Source organism: Macaca fascicularis, chromosome 18 (genome assembly GCF_037993035.2).
Source record: "Macaca fascicularis isolate 582-1 chromosome 18, T2T-MFA8v1.1".
Lineage (NCBI taxonomy): Eukaryota > Metazoa > Chordata > Mammalia > Primates > Cercopithecidae > Macaca > Macaca fascicularis.
In genome coordinates, this window is record NC_088392.1 from 17,465,496 (window position 1) to 17,483,781 (window position 18,286).

Sequence of the window (18,286 nt, forward strand, 5' to 3'; positions counted from 1 at the left end):
TGAAGTGAGCCAAGATCACACCACTGCACTCCAGCCTGGGCAACAGAGTGAGACTCCGTCACATACACACACACACACACAAACACACAAAACAAAACAAACAAAAACTGAAGAAAGAACCTAGGCCCATTGGCCTAATCTCTGGCTGGGGTTCAAGACCAAATGTACGTGAATGGGTAAATAGTCAGGGGTGGAAAAGAAACATTTCTAAAATTCTTTGACATGGGAGCCCCATGCACTGTTTTTCTGTTAGTGAGATTCTAACCAAGGCGACAGTTAGATTGGAAAGATGAAAATACATTTGATGGGATTAACGCGAAAGTTTGGATAAAAACTGGAATGTCTGAACAGACTCTATTTGGAGTGGTTGCATCCCCTTTACATGAATGTACTATGGGGATGGATATTGCCTGAGGAAAATTTCCTTTATCTAGTAATGTAAAACACAAGACAGGTGGATCTGCCCTTCAGACAATATTGATTGGACATGTTAAATGGGAACCAGTAAGATTGCTGAGCCCATGAAGTTGTTAATACTAAAAACTATAGGATACTTGGTGGACAAAAACATGTTAAAAAGACAGTCTGGTACCTGAAAGGGTGAAGGCCACTCCGTTTTTGGAAACTGATAGCAAATGGGAACCTTCAAGCCTGAGTGGCATTTCTCTGGGAGACATTTTGGTCATACAATACGATGATGAACTGGAGCACTTGTTGATGGCAGAGTAGAACTCTTGTATCTATCTGCCACTAGCTTTTGACTCTAATTTTTCAAATTATGTTTACTACCATATCATAAACAGTGTAACTCTGGGACTGTAAGTGAGGTTATAATATTCACACTGATGGCCAAATTTATTGAGAAATTGAGTTAAAAGCCTCCTACTCTACACTGGCTCCTTCAAATGTCAGACATGTTCATTTTACTGTAAGAGAGCTTTGGCCAAAGCAGGTGGCAGCCATGTTGTAAAGGATCCAGTCTTGCCCAAAGAGAAGAGTTGACTTTTGCCCTTGGCTTCTGGGAGGTTATCTATGTCATACCTGATAGGAGTGTCTTTGTTTAGATGGGGAGTGGGCAAACTGGATTTTAGGGTGGAGACTGGGCATTCCAGAGAGACCAAGCATGCGAATTAGGTGGGGGCTTTTGTCATGCACTATCAGTCTAGTTGGAGTCTCAGTTCAACCAAGTGGACGATTGATCAAGCCTATGTGCTAGAGTCCCAATAAAAACTCTGGACACAGAAGCTTAGGCAAGCGTCCCTGGTTGGCAATACTCCAAGCATACTGTCACATACCAATGCTGGGAAGGTAACACAGCCTGACTCCATGGGAGATGACAACAGAAGCTTTGCATTTGGAGCCCTCCAGACTTTGCCTTAGGCATTTCTTTCCTTAGCTGATTTTGATCTGTATTCTTTCCCCATAACAAACCATAACTATGAGCATAATGGCTTTCGGTGAGTTCTGTGAGTTCTTCCAGTGAATTATCAAACCTGAGGGTGGTTCAGTAACCTCTAAACTTGCACTGACATCAGAAGTCTTGGACACTATGCCCTCAAATTTTGCAGTTTGGCTAACTCTGCTTAAGTCAAGAAAAAAAGAAAAACAAAAACTTTTTTTTCTCCTTAGCTCCCTAGTATTTCTAGAAACAACAACAAAAATGAAAAGTAAGCAAACAAAAATATGTGCCTCTATGCAAATTAAAATCACAATGACACTTTGCACCAACTAAAAAAGCTATAATCAGAAAGACGGATGATAACAAGTGTTAGTGAAGATGTAGAGAAATTGGAACCCACATACACTGCTGGTGGGAACACAAAATGTAGTCACTTTGGAAAACATTCTGGCAGTTCCTCAAATAGTTAAACATAGAGTTGCCATAAGATGTAGCAATTCCCCTCCTAGGCATATACCCAAGAGAAATGGAACATATGCCCACACAAAAACCTGTAAATGAATATTTACAGTTAGCATAATTCTAATAGTCAAAAAGTGGAAACAACCTAAATATTCCTCAATTGATGAGTGGAAAGTTAAAATGTGGTATAGTCATACAATGGGGTATTATTTGGCAATAAAAAGAAATGAAGTATTAACATGTAGTTCATATCATGGATGGACCTTAAAAACATTACAGTTAGTGAAAGATAAGATGAAAATGGCTACACATTATGAGATTCAATTTATGTGAAATATCCTGAATAGACAAGTTTATAGAGACAGAAAGGATGAGGGATTGCTTAGGCTTGGGCAGGGCTTGGGAGGAAATGGGTCGTAACTGCTAATAAGTATAGGATTTTGGGGGATTGTGACAAAAATGTTCTAAAATTTATGGTAGTGATGGGTCCACAACTGTGACTATATTAAAAACAATTTATTATGAGCTTTATGTTTATTTTTTGTTTTTTGAGACGGAGTCTTGCTCTGTCGCCCAAGCTGGAGTGCAGTGGCACGATCTCACTGCAATCTCTGCCTCCCGGGTTCAAGCGATTCTCCTGCCTCAGCCTCCCAGGTAGTTGGGATTACAAGCGTATGCCACCATGCCCAGCTAATTTTTGTATTTTTAGTAGAGACGGGGTTTCACCATGTTGGCCAGGCTGGTCTCGAACTCCTGATCTTAAGTGATCCGCCCACCTTGGCCTCCCAAAGGACGGTGATTACAGGCCTGAGCTACCTCGCCCGGCCTATTATGCACTTTAAATCGGGAATTGTATGGTATAGTATGTGAATGAGACCTTAATAAAGCTGAGTTGTTTGCGTTTGTTGTTTATTTGTTTTGAACCTGCTTGGTAAAAATGAACTCTGAACTCAATGAAATTGAATTACTGCGGTGATTTCTCAGAACTCCCTGTTAAGGCTTTCAGGTCCTCCGAAAAGCGAAAGTGGGCTGTGACCATCTTCTAAGAACGCCAAGAAAATACGGAATGGAGCCCAGGATTTCAGAGCGTAGTCGCCGGGCTCCCAGGCTGATCCGGCTCCGGGAGCCTCCAGCCGCCCTTTCCGATGCCCCAGGGCCTCCGAGCATCCCGGCGGGTGGTCCCAAGCCGAGGGCGGAACTCCGGGGAGGAGCGCTCGTCACGCCCACACTGGAGGCCGTGAAAGGCCTGGAAACCCTGCCCTGCGGGGGGTCCTAAGAAGCCACTCGAGCCCCCGAAGAGCCAGTCTTCGCAGCCTTTCCCGGAGCGCTCGCATCTGGCGCTGCCCAGAGCCCGCTCGCAGCGCTCAGGGACGGGAGGCCCGGTTTCCACGGGAGAGGCTGCGGACTGTGGGCCCCGTCCCGAGGGGGTGGTGGTGGGAGACACCCGGCGACCCCCCAGAGGCGATTCCGGAGGTGGCGGCGGGGGCAGCCTACGCGTCCCCTGGAAGCACCGCCCCGCCTGGGTGGTGCCCGCGCCGGCTCCTCCTCTTCCCCTCCGCAGCGGCCCGCCCCGGCCCGCAAACCCAAACACTCCAGGCGCCCGCCCACCGCGCGTGATTCTCGCTTCGCCGCCGCCCAGCCCTGCGCGCCCCGCCTGGCGCCCCCCGCCCGGCCGCTCCGGGCCCCGGGCCCCGCGGAGCGATGCTGCTGCTGGCTGCCGCCTTTCTCGTGGCCTTCGTGCTGCTGCTCTACATGGTGTCTCCGCTCATCAGCCCCAAGCCCCTCGCCCTGCCCGGGGCGCATGTGGTGGTGAGTGGCCTCCTGTTGCTGCGCCCCGACCTCCCCGCCCGCGCGGCCTTTCTGCCGCCCAGGCCGCGCCGCCTGCGTCCCTTTTTCCAGGCCGCGGTCTCCAGGAAGGCATGGCCAAATGGGGAAGGTCACCTGCCGCCGTCCACCCCGGCGCTTTCGCCCCGGCCCCGGCACCCGGCCTCGCGGACCCGCCCTCCACTGCCTCGGGCTCCTCCTAGGGCGGGAGAGCGTGCGACGGGGGACCGCGCCAGCCGCAGGGTTCCCGGGGCCCAGGGGTTCGGTGGCTGCTCGTGAATCCACGCAACATCCCTGGGATGTGGATGTTTTGTCCTCAGTTTTTCCGATGAGTCAACTGAGGCACAGAGAGGCTGAGAAACTTTGCCAAAACACAGGGGTCGGTGGTGCGCAGGGTGCGGCGCACGGTCCCGGGCGGGGGCAAACAGCGGGGAGGTGGGGTCCCAGCCACCGGGACCCGCCGAGGCAGCTCGGAACTGGAAGATGGCCTGTGCGAGTGACTGGAAGAGCCGCTGCCAGAGGATTCCAGGAAGTGACTCACCTGGGGAAACTGCTCAGAACCCAGCGGGCTGGCGGTGGTGGCTTAGCGGTATTGGGACGCCTGTCCCGTCTACACTGCTTGTCTCTGAGCTCAGCGTGGCATCTGCTGATTGCTGCTCCAATGCAATCCTTTGCTGTTTCCTAGTGGGAAGGATGAGCTAAATGACAGGGCTAGTGTGCGAGGAATGAAGGAGAGGTGGATGGGTGTCTTTTGTTTCTTGGCGGAAGCTCGCATATTCAGCGATCCCTGTTGTACAAATGTGGCACCTTTCTTAAAGAGAGAGAATGCCTCGTTACCTGCGCCCAGCACTTCCCCGTTTGCAGTGGCTTTCTCACCAGCTTTCTTGTTTGGATCTCCCAATCCCGAGGCATAGTGAATCGGGGAGTTAGGAATGAGGAGGGTTGATTACAAAGCTGGCCGCACACCTCTTCCTGTCCTATCTCTGCACCGGAGATCCGAGCCTCCCTGCTGAGCTGGTGTAAGATAAGATGGTCATTTCTCTTAGTGTACTTTAAATCTGTAGAAGGGTTTGTGAATGCGAAAATGTATCTCTTTAATTTCTCCTTTGTAAAGCTATTAGCTTTTTCCAACACCTCCTGTTCCTAATGGGGAAAGAGTGTGGACTCATTACAAAAAACAAATAAGGAGAAAGGCAAAACTTGACACACTAAATTCTGAAAGTTTTACATCCGCAAGAGAACTGCTGCCTCAAAAGCATGGCTTTAAACGTTGGATCCTTTCAGAGCTTGTGTTTATAGAGCATAACTTTGCAAAAAGTAAAGTTAAACGCAGAATGAAAATTGGAATTCCTTCTTTGTAAGACAGTTTCACTGAGCCTTGGCTCCAGTCCTTCCAACCCCATCCCGCGGCAGGTCGTAGGTGAAATAATAAATGCTGTGTCTGTTCAGGTGGACCAAGAAGAATTTCTTATTTTTACCATCCTGCTTTAATATGCAGGATTATTATTTCAGACTCTAAATAATGTGAGAATGACATGAATAATTCGCATGGTGTCACCATCTGTCTTCTTTTTTAATGTCATAAGAAGAGTGAAAAGTGTAATTATTGTTCTTGAGATTTGTTAGGAGTTGACTGGGTGGTATTGTTGGGAGAGGGGGCTGATGGTTAGACTGTACATAATTAAGAACAAACTTATAACAATTGTTTCATTTTTAGAACAATTTTATATAGTAGTGTTATCTATCTAGTTACAGTAGTAAAATTGCAGGAAAAAAGCAGAAAAACACCCGCCTCATCCCAAAGTGCTGGGATTATAGGCGCGAGCCACTGCACCCAGCCAACAACAGCTATATTTTTACAGTAATCTTCTGCTGATAACTGGCTGATTATCCACCAAGTAAATCTCTTCAGTGATGACAGGTTGAAGCTAAAAAGAAGTAAGGGATGCCTATGAGTCCCATAGAGATAGATGCATTTGCGTGGGAGACACTTCCCAATGATGTTAAAATCCTAACATGGAGTCAGAGATTTTCCTCCCAGCATGATTTATGTGTAACAGTGAATATTAGGAATAATCTAAATGTCTGATTATAGGGAAATGTTTAAGTTTTGATTTAGCTATTTGATGCAATATTGTGAAACCTTTTCGTTTTTTGACATAATAGGTTATAATTTTTAAAAAACAAGACGCAATACTATGCAATATTATGTAATTTGCATGGGACAGTGACTAGAACGATATGACTGGGTGCGATGGCTCACTCCTATAATCCCAGCACTTTGGGAGGTCAAGGAGAGTGGATAACTTGAGGTCAGGAGTTTGAGACCAGCCTGGCCAACATGGTGAAACCCCATCTCTACTAAAAATACAAAAATTAGTTGGGCGTGGTGGCGCACGCCTGTAATCCCTGCTACTTGGGTGTCTGAGGCAGGAGAATCGCTTGAACCCGGGAGGCAGAGGTTGCAGTGAGCCGAGATTGCGCCACTGCACTCCAACCTGGGTGACTGAACAAGACTCTCTCAAAAAAAAAAAAAAAGAAAGGAAGACAGATAATGTTGCATTGTTCACTTATTCAGTGAAATATATAATATATATTGAGCCCTCCCCATGCTAAGTGCTAGGAATATAGTGGGGAACAGGAAAAGCATTGGTGTTTTTAATGGAGTTTATGGGTAGGTGATGGGAGAGATGGTTGGAATCAGATAATCACACAAATCTAGCGCTGTTTATTATGTGCATGTCATAAAGAAGAAACATAGTGCTGAAAAGTGTGTCAGTGTCGGGGCAGGGGAGACAGTGAAGCCTTTCCTGAGGAAATGATATTCGACCTGAGATTTGATGGGCGAGTAGGTGTCAGATGAAGTGGGGAGAAGAGCATTCTTTGCAAGGGAAGTAGGATATGCAAAGATACTGTGGTTGGAGGGTGCATGGAATTGAAAGACAGCCGGTATAGCTGAACTGTAGACAGGGGTACAATAGGGCAAGAAGAGCTTTACTTTTCAGAGTTTCCTTGTGATTGTATATTACTTTCATACTAAGCAGTCATTTCAAATATATATGCAGGTGGCCATTCTTTTCATCTGTTGTAGAGCTAATCTTGCATAAAGGTGCATTAAGGAAATAAGATTCATTTGGATTTGGAATCAGAGGCAGACTAATATATTATTTATGAGCTAGATTTATAGGGCACTTTTCCACCAGTGAACTCAGAAAAATATTATAGGTGTGCAATTTATGGTTCAATAAGAAAACAGTCAGAGCAGCAGGCCTTGTGATAGTATCTTTCATGCTTACACTTACTCCAGTCATTAAGTTTGGGATGAAGAAGTTACAACAGCTAACCATTTAGTTCTTGTAGATTCATTTCAAGAGCCTGTCATAGTTGTGTTTTATAAAAAAACTTCCTACAGAGGGGAGATTTCAAGTGCTAAGAATATTTTATGATTTTGTTTTAGGTTACAGGAGGTTCCAGTGGCATCGGGAAGTGCATTGCCATTGAGTGCTATAAACAAGGAGCCTTTATAACTCTGGTTGCACGAAATGAGGTGAGGCTTCTAGATTCATTATTACCGACTGACTTCTTCAACTTGAAATTAGTCAAAGAGGCTGTGCTAAACGTCTTAGCATTCACCTAGAAAGCGCTTCTTCCTTGGTGTGAGATGTGTTTCTTGAACTACTGATTCTCTCTTGTATTTAGGCCAAACACTTCTCTGTTGAAATCAGGTCGGGCCCACAAGTATTTATTTAGTACCATTGGCATATTAGGCGACAACGTCATAGATACTGCAGATCCTGAGGTGGGAGAGGCCAAGGTCTAGTTTAAGGAGCACACCTGGCCATAGGAAGCCAGGGAGGGCCCTCGGCCAGGCCTAAAGTGCTGGAAGCAGTGATTCTAGAGCTGATACCTGAAGGTGTGTAGGTGTTTCTCTATAATTTTTCCCTATGATTTGCTTAAGACATAATAGATATCTTTAGTGAAATGTAGACACCATAGAGGAACCTCGTCCCTCCCTAGAAGTTTAGCAAAATGTGTTTTTCTGTATCAAGTCAACACAGAATCTGTTTTTATTTTTTGTCAGGGCTTGTTTTTGTCTTGCCAAAGTTGTTTTTAGAGCACAAAGCAGTGACACTGTGTGCACATGAACTGTCATGACATCCTCTTGCTCCCCATATGGGGACTGGAGGAAAGTGACCTCAGAGCTGGCTCGTCCGCTGCTGCAATTCTATGCCTGGCATAGTGCTTGGCACATAGCACATGCTCAGACGTGTTTGTTGAATGAAGAAATGAAGGGAGGAATGATGGAGAGCCTGGGAATGTCAGCATGGCATACTTCTGTGGGGATCTTGGACTCACCCATGTGCAAGGAGGGTGATAGTATGGTAACTGCTCAAGTGGGTGGAGGGCTGGACAGGACCCAGTAAGAATGGCAGGCCAGGAAGGGCCTTGAGGGAAAATTTAAATAATGTCGCAGACTTAGGCTTGGATCTCTATTATTTCTTTCTTTCTTTCTTTTTTTTTTTTTTTGAGACAGCATCTCACTCTGTTGTCCAGGCTGGAGTGCAGTGGCATGATCTCGGCTCACTGCAACCTCTGCCTCCTAGGTTCAAGTGATTCTCCTGCCTCAGCCTCCTGAGTAGCTTGGATTATAGGCGCGCACCACCACGCCTGGCTAATTTTTATATTTTTAGTAGAGACAGGGTTTCACCATATTGGCCAGACTGGTCTCGAACTCCTGACCTTGTGATCCGCCCGCCTCGGCCTCCCAAAGTGCTGGGATTACAGGTGTGAGCCACCACGCCTGGCCTGGACGTCTGTAATTTCTTTTACAAACCAAGAATGGCAAAATTAGCTACCTTATATTTATAGCTTGACTTTTCTAACAATGAATTTGCTTTGGCATTGAAGCCACTTTACATAAATGAAAACACAAATTTAATGAAATGGCATTTTGTAAGTTTTAAACACCAGTTTTGATGCAAGTAAATAAAAGTGGAGGCAGAGAAGGCCAGCATTTTAGGCCCTCAGGAGCTCACATGGGGCCTTTGCATTGCTAGAAATGAATGAGCTGAATGAAGAACCTGTGGTGTTGAGTAATTCATTCATTTTTTTTTTTTTTTTTTTTTTTTTGAGTCACGGTTTCGCTCTGTAACCCAGGCTGGAGTCCAGTGGCACGATCTTGGCTCACTGTACCCTCTGCCTCTAGAACACCTGGGATTACAGGTGTGTGTGACCACACCTGGCTAATTTGTGTGTGTGTGTGTGTGTGTGTGTGTGTGTATGTATTTTTTCTTTTTTTAGTAGAGACGGGGTTTTACCACGTTGGCCAGGCTGGTCTCAAACTCCTTACCTTAAGTGATCCACCTGCCTCAGCCTCCCAAAGTGTTGGGATTACAGGCGTGAGCCACTGCACCTGGCCTCACTCTGTCGCCCAGGCTGGAGTGCAGTAGCACAATCTCGGCTTACTGCAACCTCTGCCTCCCAGGCTCAAGCAATCCTCTCACTTCAGCCTCTTGAGTATCTGGGACCACAGGTACTCGCCACCACGCTTGGCTAAGTTTTTGTATTTTTGGTAGAGATGGGGCTTCGCTCTGTTGCCCAGGCTGGTCTCAAACTCCTGAGCTCAGGTGATCCACTCACCTTGGCCTCCCAAAGTGCTGGGATTACAGGGGTGAGCCACCGTGCCTGGCTGAAAAATTCTTTCTTTTCTAATGTAATTTATAATTCCAGTCTTTGCAAAGTCAAGCTGTATGTATCTTTAGTCGTAGGACAGTATTATTTCATTATAGACATATTCAGGTTTAGAAACCCTGCATTACCTTTTGGAAGATTTCGCTTACGCTTTGGTTCCTCTCTATTGCATGATGTTATTTAAGTTACTTTTTACAGCAAATTAAGAAACTATAATCTGATACCTGTTTTCTTGGGATTAAGTAAAACAAAAAAAATTAGGACCTTGGAAGAATTACACAATTACACGGATAACCTTGCTTAAGACTATTTTATAGTAGCCAGGCCTAGTTTACTCAGTCTATCCAAAAGGTGATTCTTACTATGTTTGCTTTTATAATAGAAGAAAATATTGGACAAAAAGCACTGTTGACAGGGAGTCACACATACCCTCAACTTTGGGGAGCACTGCATATTAATAGAGTTGTTCTTTTCTTATATCACAACTAAATAATAAGACATTTATTAGAACTGTAGAGTCGGCCTCAGCAATGAGTACTGTTAACAGGGGTTTTGAGGTTTGTCAGTTTTTCTATTATCATTCTCTGTAATTAATTTTCAAACTTATTATCACTTATTCATAGCTTAGCATACTTCACATCTTCTTTTATAGGCTGTGGCCCAGTCTGTCTATGCAATGTAGATACTGTGTAGTGTGTTTTCTGGAATTTAATACATACACATAGAAATAATTGCTTGTTTTCTCTCCTTGACAATAAACAGACATGCATATAGATAATCACCAGGACTAATTGTTCTGTATTGCTTTCAGGATAAGCTGCTGCAGGCAAAGAAAGAAATTGAAATGCACTCTATTAATGATAAACAGGTAAATCTCTGTCTTCAGAATGCATTTTCTGTATAACTCAGCACAGTTGTATAAAGGAAAAACAGGGTTACTTCAATTGTGAATAGCTAATTGAAAGCACATATGATTTTCCCAATCAAAAACATATTGTACTGTTTTTTAAAAGGTGGAATTGTTTGAATTGTCTAGTAACTCAGAATATCACACACACACAAAATGAATAGACTCCCTCACACATTCATATCTACAAATGGTCAAATAACAGAATGTTTTACTGGCAAATAATTTCATTTTCATTATTTATTTAAATGAACTTTAGACAAATGCTTAAGAAGAAAGGAATATTTAAAATTTATTTGGTTATGGAATTTTTGATGAATACAATGATGTTTATATTTCAGTATAAAACGTAATAACAAAATTAATAATCACACAGCCATCACCCAGCCTAAGAAGTAGAAATGATCAGGGTCTCTGAAGCCACCTCTATGCCCCACAGCAGCCTTGTCCCTCTTTTCTCATTCCTGGAGGGACAAACGCCAACGCAATTTTTTGCGTTGATGCTTTCTTTTTTTTTTTTTTTTTTTCTTTCTTTTTTTTTTGAGACAGTGTCTCACTATCATCCAGGCTGGAGTGCAGGTGTGCGATCTCAGCTCACTGCAGCCTCCACCTCCTGGACTCAAGCAATCCTCCCACCTCAGCCTCCCTAGTAGCTGGGATTATAGGCACGTGCCATCATGCATGGCTAATTTTTGTATTTTTGGTAGAGATGGGGTTTCACCATGTTGCCCAGGCTGGTCTTTAACTCCTGGGCTCAAGCGATCTGCCTACCTCTGCCTCCCAAAGTGCTGGGATTATAGGAGTGAGCCACTGTGCCCTGCCTCTTTTTCTTTTTAATTTTACCATATATGCACATGACTCTACATAATCATATATTCTTTAGTTCTTTTTTTTTGTTTTTTTTTTTCTGAGATGGAGTCTCTCTCTGGCACCCAGGCTGGAGTGCAGTGGTGCCATCTTGGCTCACTGCAACCTCCACCTCTTGGGTTCAAGAGATTCTCCTGCCTCAGCCTCCCGAGTAGCTGGGATTACAGGTGCATGTCACCACGCCTGGCTAATTTTTTTTTTGTATTTTTACTAGAGATGGGGTTTTACCATGTTTGCCAGGCTAGTATTGAACTCCCGACCTCAGGTGATCTGCCTTCCTTGACCTCCCAAAGTGCTGAGATTATAGGTGTGAGCCATCGTGCCTGGCCAATATATTTAGTTCTACTTCTTTTGTTATATCATTCTTATTTTTTAGCAGCTTTGTGAAATACAATTTACATACCATACAGTTGACCCATTTAAAGTATATGATTCAATGATTTTTAATATATTCCTAGAGTTGCGCCACTATCACCAGAATCAATTTTGGAACGTTTTCCTCACCCCATGAAGAATCTCCATCTGTATTAGCAGTCACTTGCCATTTCCTCCCATCCTCCTCTCAGCTAGGCAGTCACTCATCCACTTTCTTTCTCTATAAATTTGTATAACTTCATTCTTTATGCTTCTTATGCAACTTGATTTCTTCACTCAATATTATTTATTTATTTTGAAATGGAGTCTTGCTCTTGTTGCCCAGGCTGGAGTGCAGTGGTGTGATCGCAGCTCACTGCAACCTCTGCCTCCTGGGTTCAAGCCTTAGCTTCCTGAGTAGCTGGGATTACAGGTGTGCACCACTACGCCTGGCTAATTTTTGTATTTTTAGTAGAGACAGGGTTTTACCATGTTGGTTAGGCTGGTCTCGAACTCCCAACCTTGTGATCTGCCCGCCTCAGCCTCCGAAAGTGCTGGGCTTACAGGCGTGAGCCACCACGCCCGGACCACTCAATACTATTTTTAAGGCCAGGCGCAGTGGCTCATGCTTGTAATCTCAACATTTTGCGAGGCTGAGACGGGCAGATCACTTGAGATCAGGTCTTTGAGATCAGCCTGGACAATGTGGTGAAACTGTGTCTCTACTAAAAATATAAAAAATTAGCTGCGCCTGTAATCCCAGCTACTCAGGAAGGAGGCTGAGGCAGGAGAATCGCTTAAATCTGGGAGGCAAAGCTTGAGGTGAGCAAAGATCGCAGCACTGTACTCCTTGGGTGACAGAAGGAGACTCGATCTCAAAAAAAAAAAAATTATATATATATATATATATATATATATATAAAAAATTTGAAAAATTCATTTATGTTGCTGTATAAAGTTGGAGTTCATTTTTTTTTACTACTATATAGTATTCCATTGTATGTATAGACCACATTTTGTTCATCAGTTCAGCAACTGGTGGATATTTAGGTGGTTCCCAGTATTTTTGTTAGTTTGTTTTGTTTTTTACTATTAGAAAAGCTTTCACTATTCTCTTTGTGCGCACGTGCAAGAATGGTACATACCCAGAAAAGAAATTGCAGAGCTGTAGTGTATGCAGTTGTTCAACCTCACCAAAGTGGTTAAGCTCCCACAAGTAGGACTGTGGTTCCTGTTGTGCCACATCCCTGCCAATACTTGGTATTGACAGACTTTTTACTTTTTGCCTTTCTGATGAGTTTTAAATAGTATTTCACTGTGGTGTTCATTGACTTTTTCCCCTCCAGAGTGTTAGAGATCTTTCCACGTGCATTAAGTAGATTTGCCTTAAATTGCTCCTGCCTAGGATTGAAGTACACCAGAGCTTGTTCCATCAGTTCCCTCCTATTGAGCTGTTTCCATTCTTTTTATTTTATTTTGTATTTTTATCTTTGCAATTGCAGTCTGTGCTGCAGGTAAAAATCCTTGTGTACATCTTCTGCACACGTGAGTTTTTCCTCTAGGACTGTGGTCTTTACCCCCCTTCTCTGAAGCCCACAAGCATTGGAAAAACAGCAGCTCTGTAAATTGCCCCATTTTTTCCTGTATTCCTGTAATATCTGATAAAGGAGTATGGTGTGAAGCCAGGAGTCAGTGTTCAGGGCCTAGGCCAGTCTTGCCTGCTGCCAGCACTGTCTCTGCTCTGGGCTTCCTCATCATGCCACCTTCTACCTCTTCATCTGCCACAGGGCTTTAGGTCAGGTGGGAAACTTATCTTTCACATCAAGGAAGGGAGATGGAGATAAGGCTAGGGCAGGAGAGAATGAGCTTGATCCTTCTTATGCCCTGCCAGGCTTTTAGGGACCTTTGTGTGTGTGTGTGTGTGTGTGACTTGTTAACATTTTTTTGTTTTGAAATTTCACTTGTCTGTGGCATAGATTTTATTTATAGTAACTGGTCTAATACTGTATGAAAAGGCATGTTTTAAAATTAATCATATGATTACTACTGCCCTTTTTTTTTTTTCTTTGAGACAGAGTCTCACTCTGTCACCCAAGCTGGTGTGCAGTGGTGCGATCTCGGCTGACTGCAGCCTCTATCTTCTGGGTTCAATCAATTCTCCTGCCTCAGTCTCCCCAGTAGCTGGGATTACAGGTGCCCGCCACCACGCCAGGCTAATTTTTTGTATTCTTAGTAGAGGCGGGGTTTCACCATGTTGGCCAGGCTGGTCTCGAACTCCTGACCTCAAATGATCTACCTGCCTCAGCCTCCCAAAGTGCTGGGATTACAGGTGTAAGCCACCATGCCTAGCCAATTACTACTACCTTTAAAACAATGTTTTCTATCTGAGGATGTTGGGATAAAATCCACTCTAGGTATACATTACAACCAAGGGCAACCCCTCTAGACTAGAATGTGCAGGTTATATTTGGAGGGAGGGCTGTTTCCTTTTCTTAGGAATTTTGATCATTTGGACAGGATTCCTCTTTGAAGGAATCAGCACTGAGGCCCTGATATGGAATATTTCCATCACTCCCCAGGGTCGGCCTGTGCCCTTTCACAGTTCCTTCCATCCCTCATGCCTGGCTGTGGGCAACCCCTTATCTGCCTTCTGTCACTATAGATTAGTGGCATTTCAAGAGGAGCATTTATATATTTTTAAAAAGATTCTTCAGAGTTTTAACTCCAAAAATTGCCAAGAAAATTAGATTCTACGAATTGCATCATCAGCAAACACTGAAATCTCTTCATTCAATATTGGCTTCCTTCTGTATTCAATGAATTATCTTTTCTTTAAAAATATCTTTAAAAAATAGTTTGGTACCTGCAAAACTTTGATCACTTTTTTTCTTTTTTCACAGGTGGTGCTTTGCATATCGGTTGACGTATCTCAAGACTATAACCAAGTAGAGAATGTCATAAAACAAGTAAGAGGTTGGGCTAATTGGAATTCACCAATGTGCTTGACTTTTGATTTGTTCTTGCCATTTTGCTATGTGGCTTGGAATGGGCACAACTTCTCTATAGGTTTAATAGTTTTGTAAATTTTATTTATCAGCATGGATTTGCTGCTGAGTGGTTTTTCTTCTCTGTTTCTTAATGCCTGCTCTGCTACATTTTTCTAGGCACAGGAGAAACTGGGTCCAGTGGACATGCTTGTAAATTGTGCAGGAATGGCAATGTCAGGAAAATTTGAAGATCTTGAAGTTAGTACCTTTGAAGTAAGTAAAAATGTTTACTCACTGGAGTAGCACATACACTAAAAGCAGAGCAAGCCACGGGTAAAAGCTTTAAGAATCAATTAGATGAATGCATTCAGATGTCCATGGAAGCTTTAAAAGACTCTGGAGGAAGGCTGAACAAGGTGAAACTGAGCAAGGTTTTCGTTCCAGTGTCATGACCATTGAACCTTAAGAGTTTAGACATTTTATAGGTGAGAAAACCAGCAAAAATGGGAATGGAACTTCTGATCTGACACAGATTACTGTAGCAATTCACTGAGGTCATATTTTCAAGAGAGTACTTTGTAACCTGAGAGATGCTGGATCATGTCAGACATCAGTATTATTAACAAGGAGAAACCAAAAAAGTTGAAGAACAGACTCACTAGGGTTCTCAAATCAATATAAAAAGATACTGCATCTTATTAAGATTTGAAATTTTTTTTTGTTTTTTTTTTTTCTTTTTTCAAGATGGAGTCTCGCTCTGTTGCCCAGGCTTGGGTGCAGTGGCATGATCTCCGCTCACTGCAACCTCCACCTCTCAAGTTCAAATGATTCTCCTGCCTCAGCCTCCCTAGTAGCTGGGATTACAGGCACATGTCAGCACACCCAGCTAATTTTTTTTATTTTAGTAGAGATGGTTTTCGCCATGTTGGCCCAGCTGGTGTCAAACTCCTGACCTCAAGTGACTGGCCCACCTCGGCCTCCCAAAGTGCTGGGGGTACAGGTGTGAGCCACCACACCTGGCCTGAAATGTTTTAAAAATGGAAAATGTTTTTTAGTTGCCAGTGCATCAGCAATCTTTTTCTTTTCTTTCTTTTTTTTGAGACAGAGTCTTGCTCTGTCACTGAGGCTGGAGTACAGTGGTGCAATCTTGGCACACTGCAACCTCTGCCTCTTGGGCTCAAGCAATTCTCATGCCTCAGCCTCCCGAGTAGCTGGGACTACAAGCACCCACCGCCATGCTCAGCTAATTTTTGTATTTTTGGTAGAGACAGGGTTTCACCGTGTTGGCCAGGCTGGTCTGGAACTGCTGACCTTGTGATCCATCTGCCTTGGCCTCCCAAAGCGCTGGGATTACAGGAGTGAGCCACCACACCCAGCTCAAAATCTGAAACTGTTTGAATTGCCAACATAATGCTCAAAGGAAATGCCTCTTATGGCATTTCGGATTTCAGATTTTCAGATTAGGGATGCTGAACCAATAAGTACAATACAATATTCCAAAATCCAAAAAAACTCAAATCCAAAACACTTCTTGTTCCAAGCTTTTTCGATAAGGGACACTCAACCTGTACCACAGTTGGTGCATTTTCTAATGATAGGAAATGATTTTTATTTAAAATGAATTCTATCTCAGTTATATGTTTGCTTTATTATTTTCAGTTTTTAATTTAATTGAAGTTCACTTGCATGTAAAATGCCTGTACACAGGCTGGGCATGTGGCTCACCCCTGTAATCTCAGCACTTTGGGAGGCTGAGGTGGGTGGATCATTTGAGGTCAGGAGTTTGAGACCAGCCTGGCCAGCATGGTGACACCCCGTCTCTACTAAAAATACAAAAATTAGCTGGACGTGGTGGTGTGCACCTGTAGTCCCAGCTGCTTGGGAGGCTGAGGCAGGAGAATCGCTTGAACCTGGGAGACGGAGGTTGCGTGAGCCGAGATCACGCCCCTGCACTCCAGCCTGGGCAACAGAGCGAGACTTTGTCTAAAAAAAAAAATAAATAAATACAATGAAATGCCTGTACACGGTACTTGGGCATGTGCGAGAATTAAGCACATCCTGTGTGACTCCACTGGGCAAGGACTGTTGGAACTTGCACCTGGTTTCTTCTGGACTTTTCTCCCTGTGTCTTTTCCTTTTGCTGATTTGGCTTTGCATCCTTTCCCTGTAATAAGTCTTAGTCCTGAGCAGGACCATCTGCTGAGAACTTACACCTTCTAGTGAATCATCAGCCTGGGCGTGGTCTTGGGGAATCCCAATACTCTTCCCTTTTTGTTTTTTTTTTTTTTTGAGACGGAGTCTCGCTCTGTCGCCCGGGCTGGAGTGCAGTGGCCGGATCTCAGCTCACTGCAAGCTCCGCCTCCCGGGTTTATGCCATTCTTCTGCCTCAGCCTCCCGAGTAGCTGGGACTACAGGCGCCCACCACCTCGCCCAGCTAGCTTTTTTGTATTTTTTAGTAGAGACGGGGTTTTACCGTGTTAGCCAGTATGGTCTCGATCTCCTGACCTCGTGATCCGCCCGTCTCGGCCTCCCAAAGTGCTGGGATTACAGGCTTGAGCCACCGGGCCCGGCCAATACTCTTCCCTTAATTTTCCTTTTCAGTGCTTTTCTTTGTGGTTTCTTGGTGCTATCTCCCCTCTTATCTCCCTGTAGATGTTAAGGAGAATTCTTTTGTCCTTCATTGTCTCTGCTCTGTATGTGTGTTTACTTTCTCTTAGAGGCCAGTGGCTCTGTCTTTGGTGTGAGAGAGTTCACTGGGAGTCTGGAGGCCCTTGGCTGTGTTTTTGGAATCAGGCCCTAACAAGGTGACTGGGACTTCTTTGCTTGTTTGTGGACCTGTTTGACAATGGATCCTTTGGAAGGGTGATTGTGTGGTCATATCTGTGGGCTGTAGTTTCAATGTCATTATCTGTAAATCTTTTCTCTTGGGTTGGTCAGAAGCCCTGAGGAGTGTCTTCCAGCCTCCTGTGACAATAAAGCTGGGGAGAGTGGTGTTGTCTTTGTGTGCACTGTCTAGGCAGACTTTCTCTTAAACCTCTTTATCCAGACCTACTTTCCCTAGAAACGGAACCTCCAGTCTCCTGCCAGGCTGGAAGAGGGATACAGATCTGCCCTGCGGAGAGGGGAAAGGCATCTAAGATCTAACTCCTTTTTTTTCATTGTCCTACATTCTTTTTTTTAATTGAGGTGAAATTCATATAACATTAAATTAACCATTTTTAAAGTGAGCCGTGCAGAGGCAGTTAGCACATTCACAATGCGGTGCCACCACCACCTCCGCCTACTTCTGAAACAAACACATCACCCACAGGGCAGCCCTTACCTGGTAAGCAGTTGCTCCCCATCTCTGCTCATCCCCACACCCGATCTCTGACAACCACCAAACTGTATTCTGTCTCTGGTAATTTAGTATGATTGGAATCATGATACGTGCCCTTCTATGTGTGGCCTCTTTCTCTTGGCATCATGTTTTTGAGGCTCATCCCACATGTAGCATATATGGGTACTTCATTCCTTTTTATAGGGCGATAATATTCTGTTGTATGGATTGACCACATTCTGTTTAGCTAGTCATCGTCAATGGTCATTTGGGCTGTTTCTAGCTGATTGCTTATTAAGTAGACTCTTAGTCCCTACTCCTGTCTCAGCCCCATGCCGGCCCACCTTTCCCTCCATCCCAGAGACTCTTGTGGCTGGAGCCTTTTGGGGTTCTGTGGTAGAATCTGGCTTTTTAGTTTCTCCACTTCCCGCTTAGGTTTTAGTTTTTTGTGGTCTGCTAAGTTAGTTACCCCTCGT

At 44.2% G+C, this 18,286-nt stretch overlaps 1 protein-coding gene across 7 annotated transcripts in view; it reads left to right on the plus strand.

The window, feature by feature from the left end:
• The first annotated feature begins 3,474 nt into the window (after positions 1 to 3,474).
• The window catches only part of KDSR (3-ketodihydrosphingosine reductase), a 41,404-nt gene continuing 26,592 nt past the window's right edge, over positions 3,475 to 18,286 (plus strand). For all 7 annotated transcript variants that reach the window (XR_286141.4, XR_012427085.1, XR_006694079.3 and 4 more), the window contains exons 1-5: positions 3,475 to 3,670; positions 7,143 to 7,232; positions 10,188 to 10,244; positions 14,405 to 14,470; positions 14,669 to 14,764. Coding sequence is in view for 4 of the 7 variants with exons in the window: in XM_005586522.5 (XP_005586579.2) it covers positions 3,563 to 3,670; positions 7,143 to 7,232; positions 10,188 to 10,244; positions 14,405 to 14,470; positions 14,669 to 14,764 (417 nt within the window). In the remaining 3 variants the exon portion in view is untranslated. The remainder of the gene's footprint in view (positions 3,671 to 7,142; positions 7,233 to 10,187; positions 10,245 to 14,404; positions 14,471 to 14,668; positions 14,765 to 18,286) is intronic.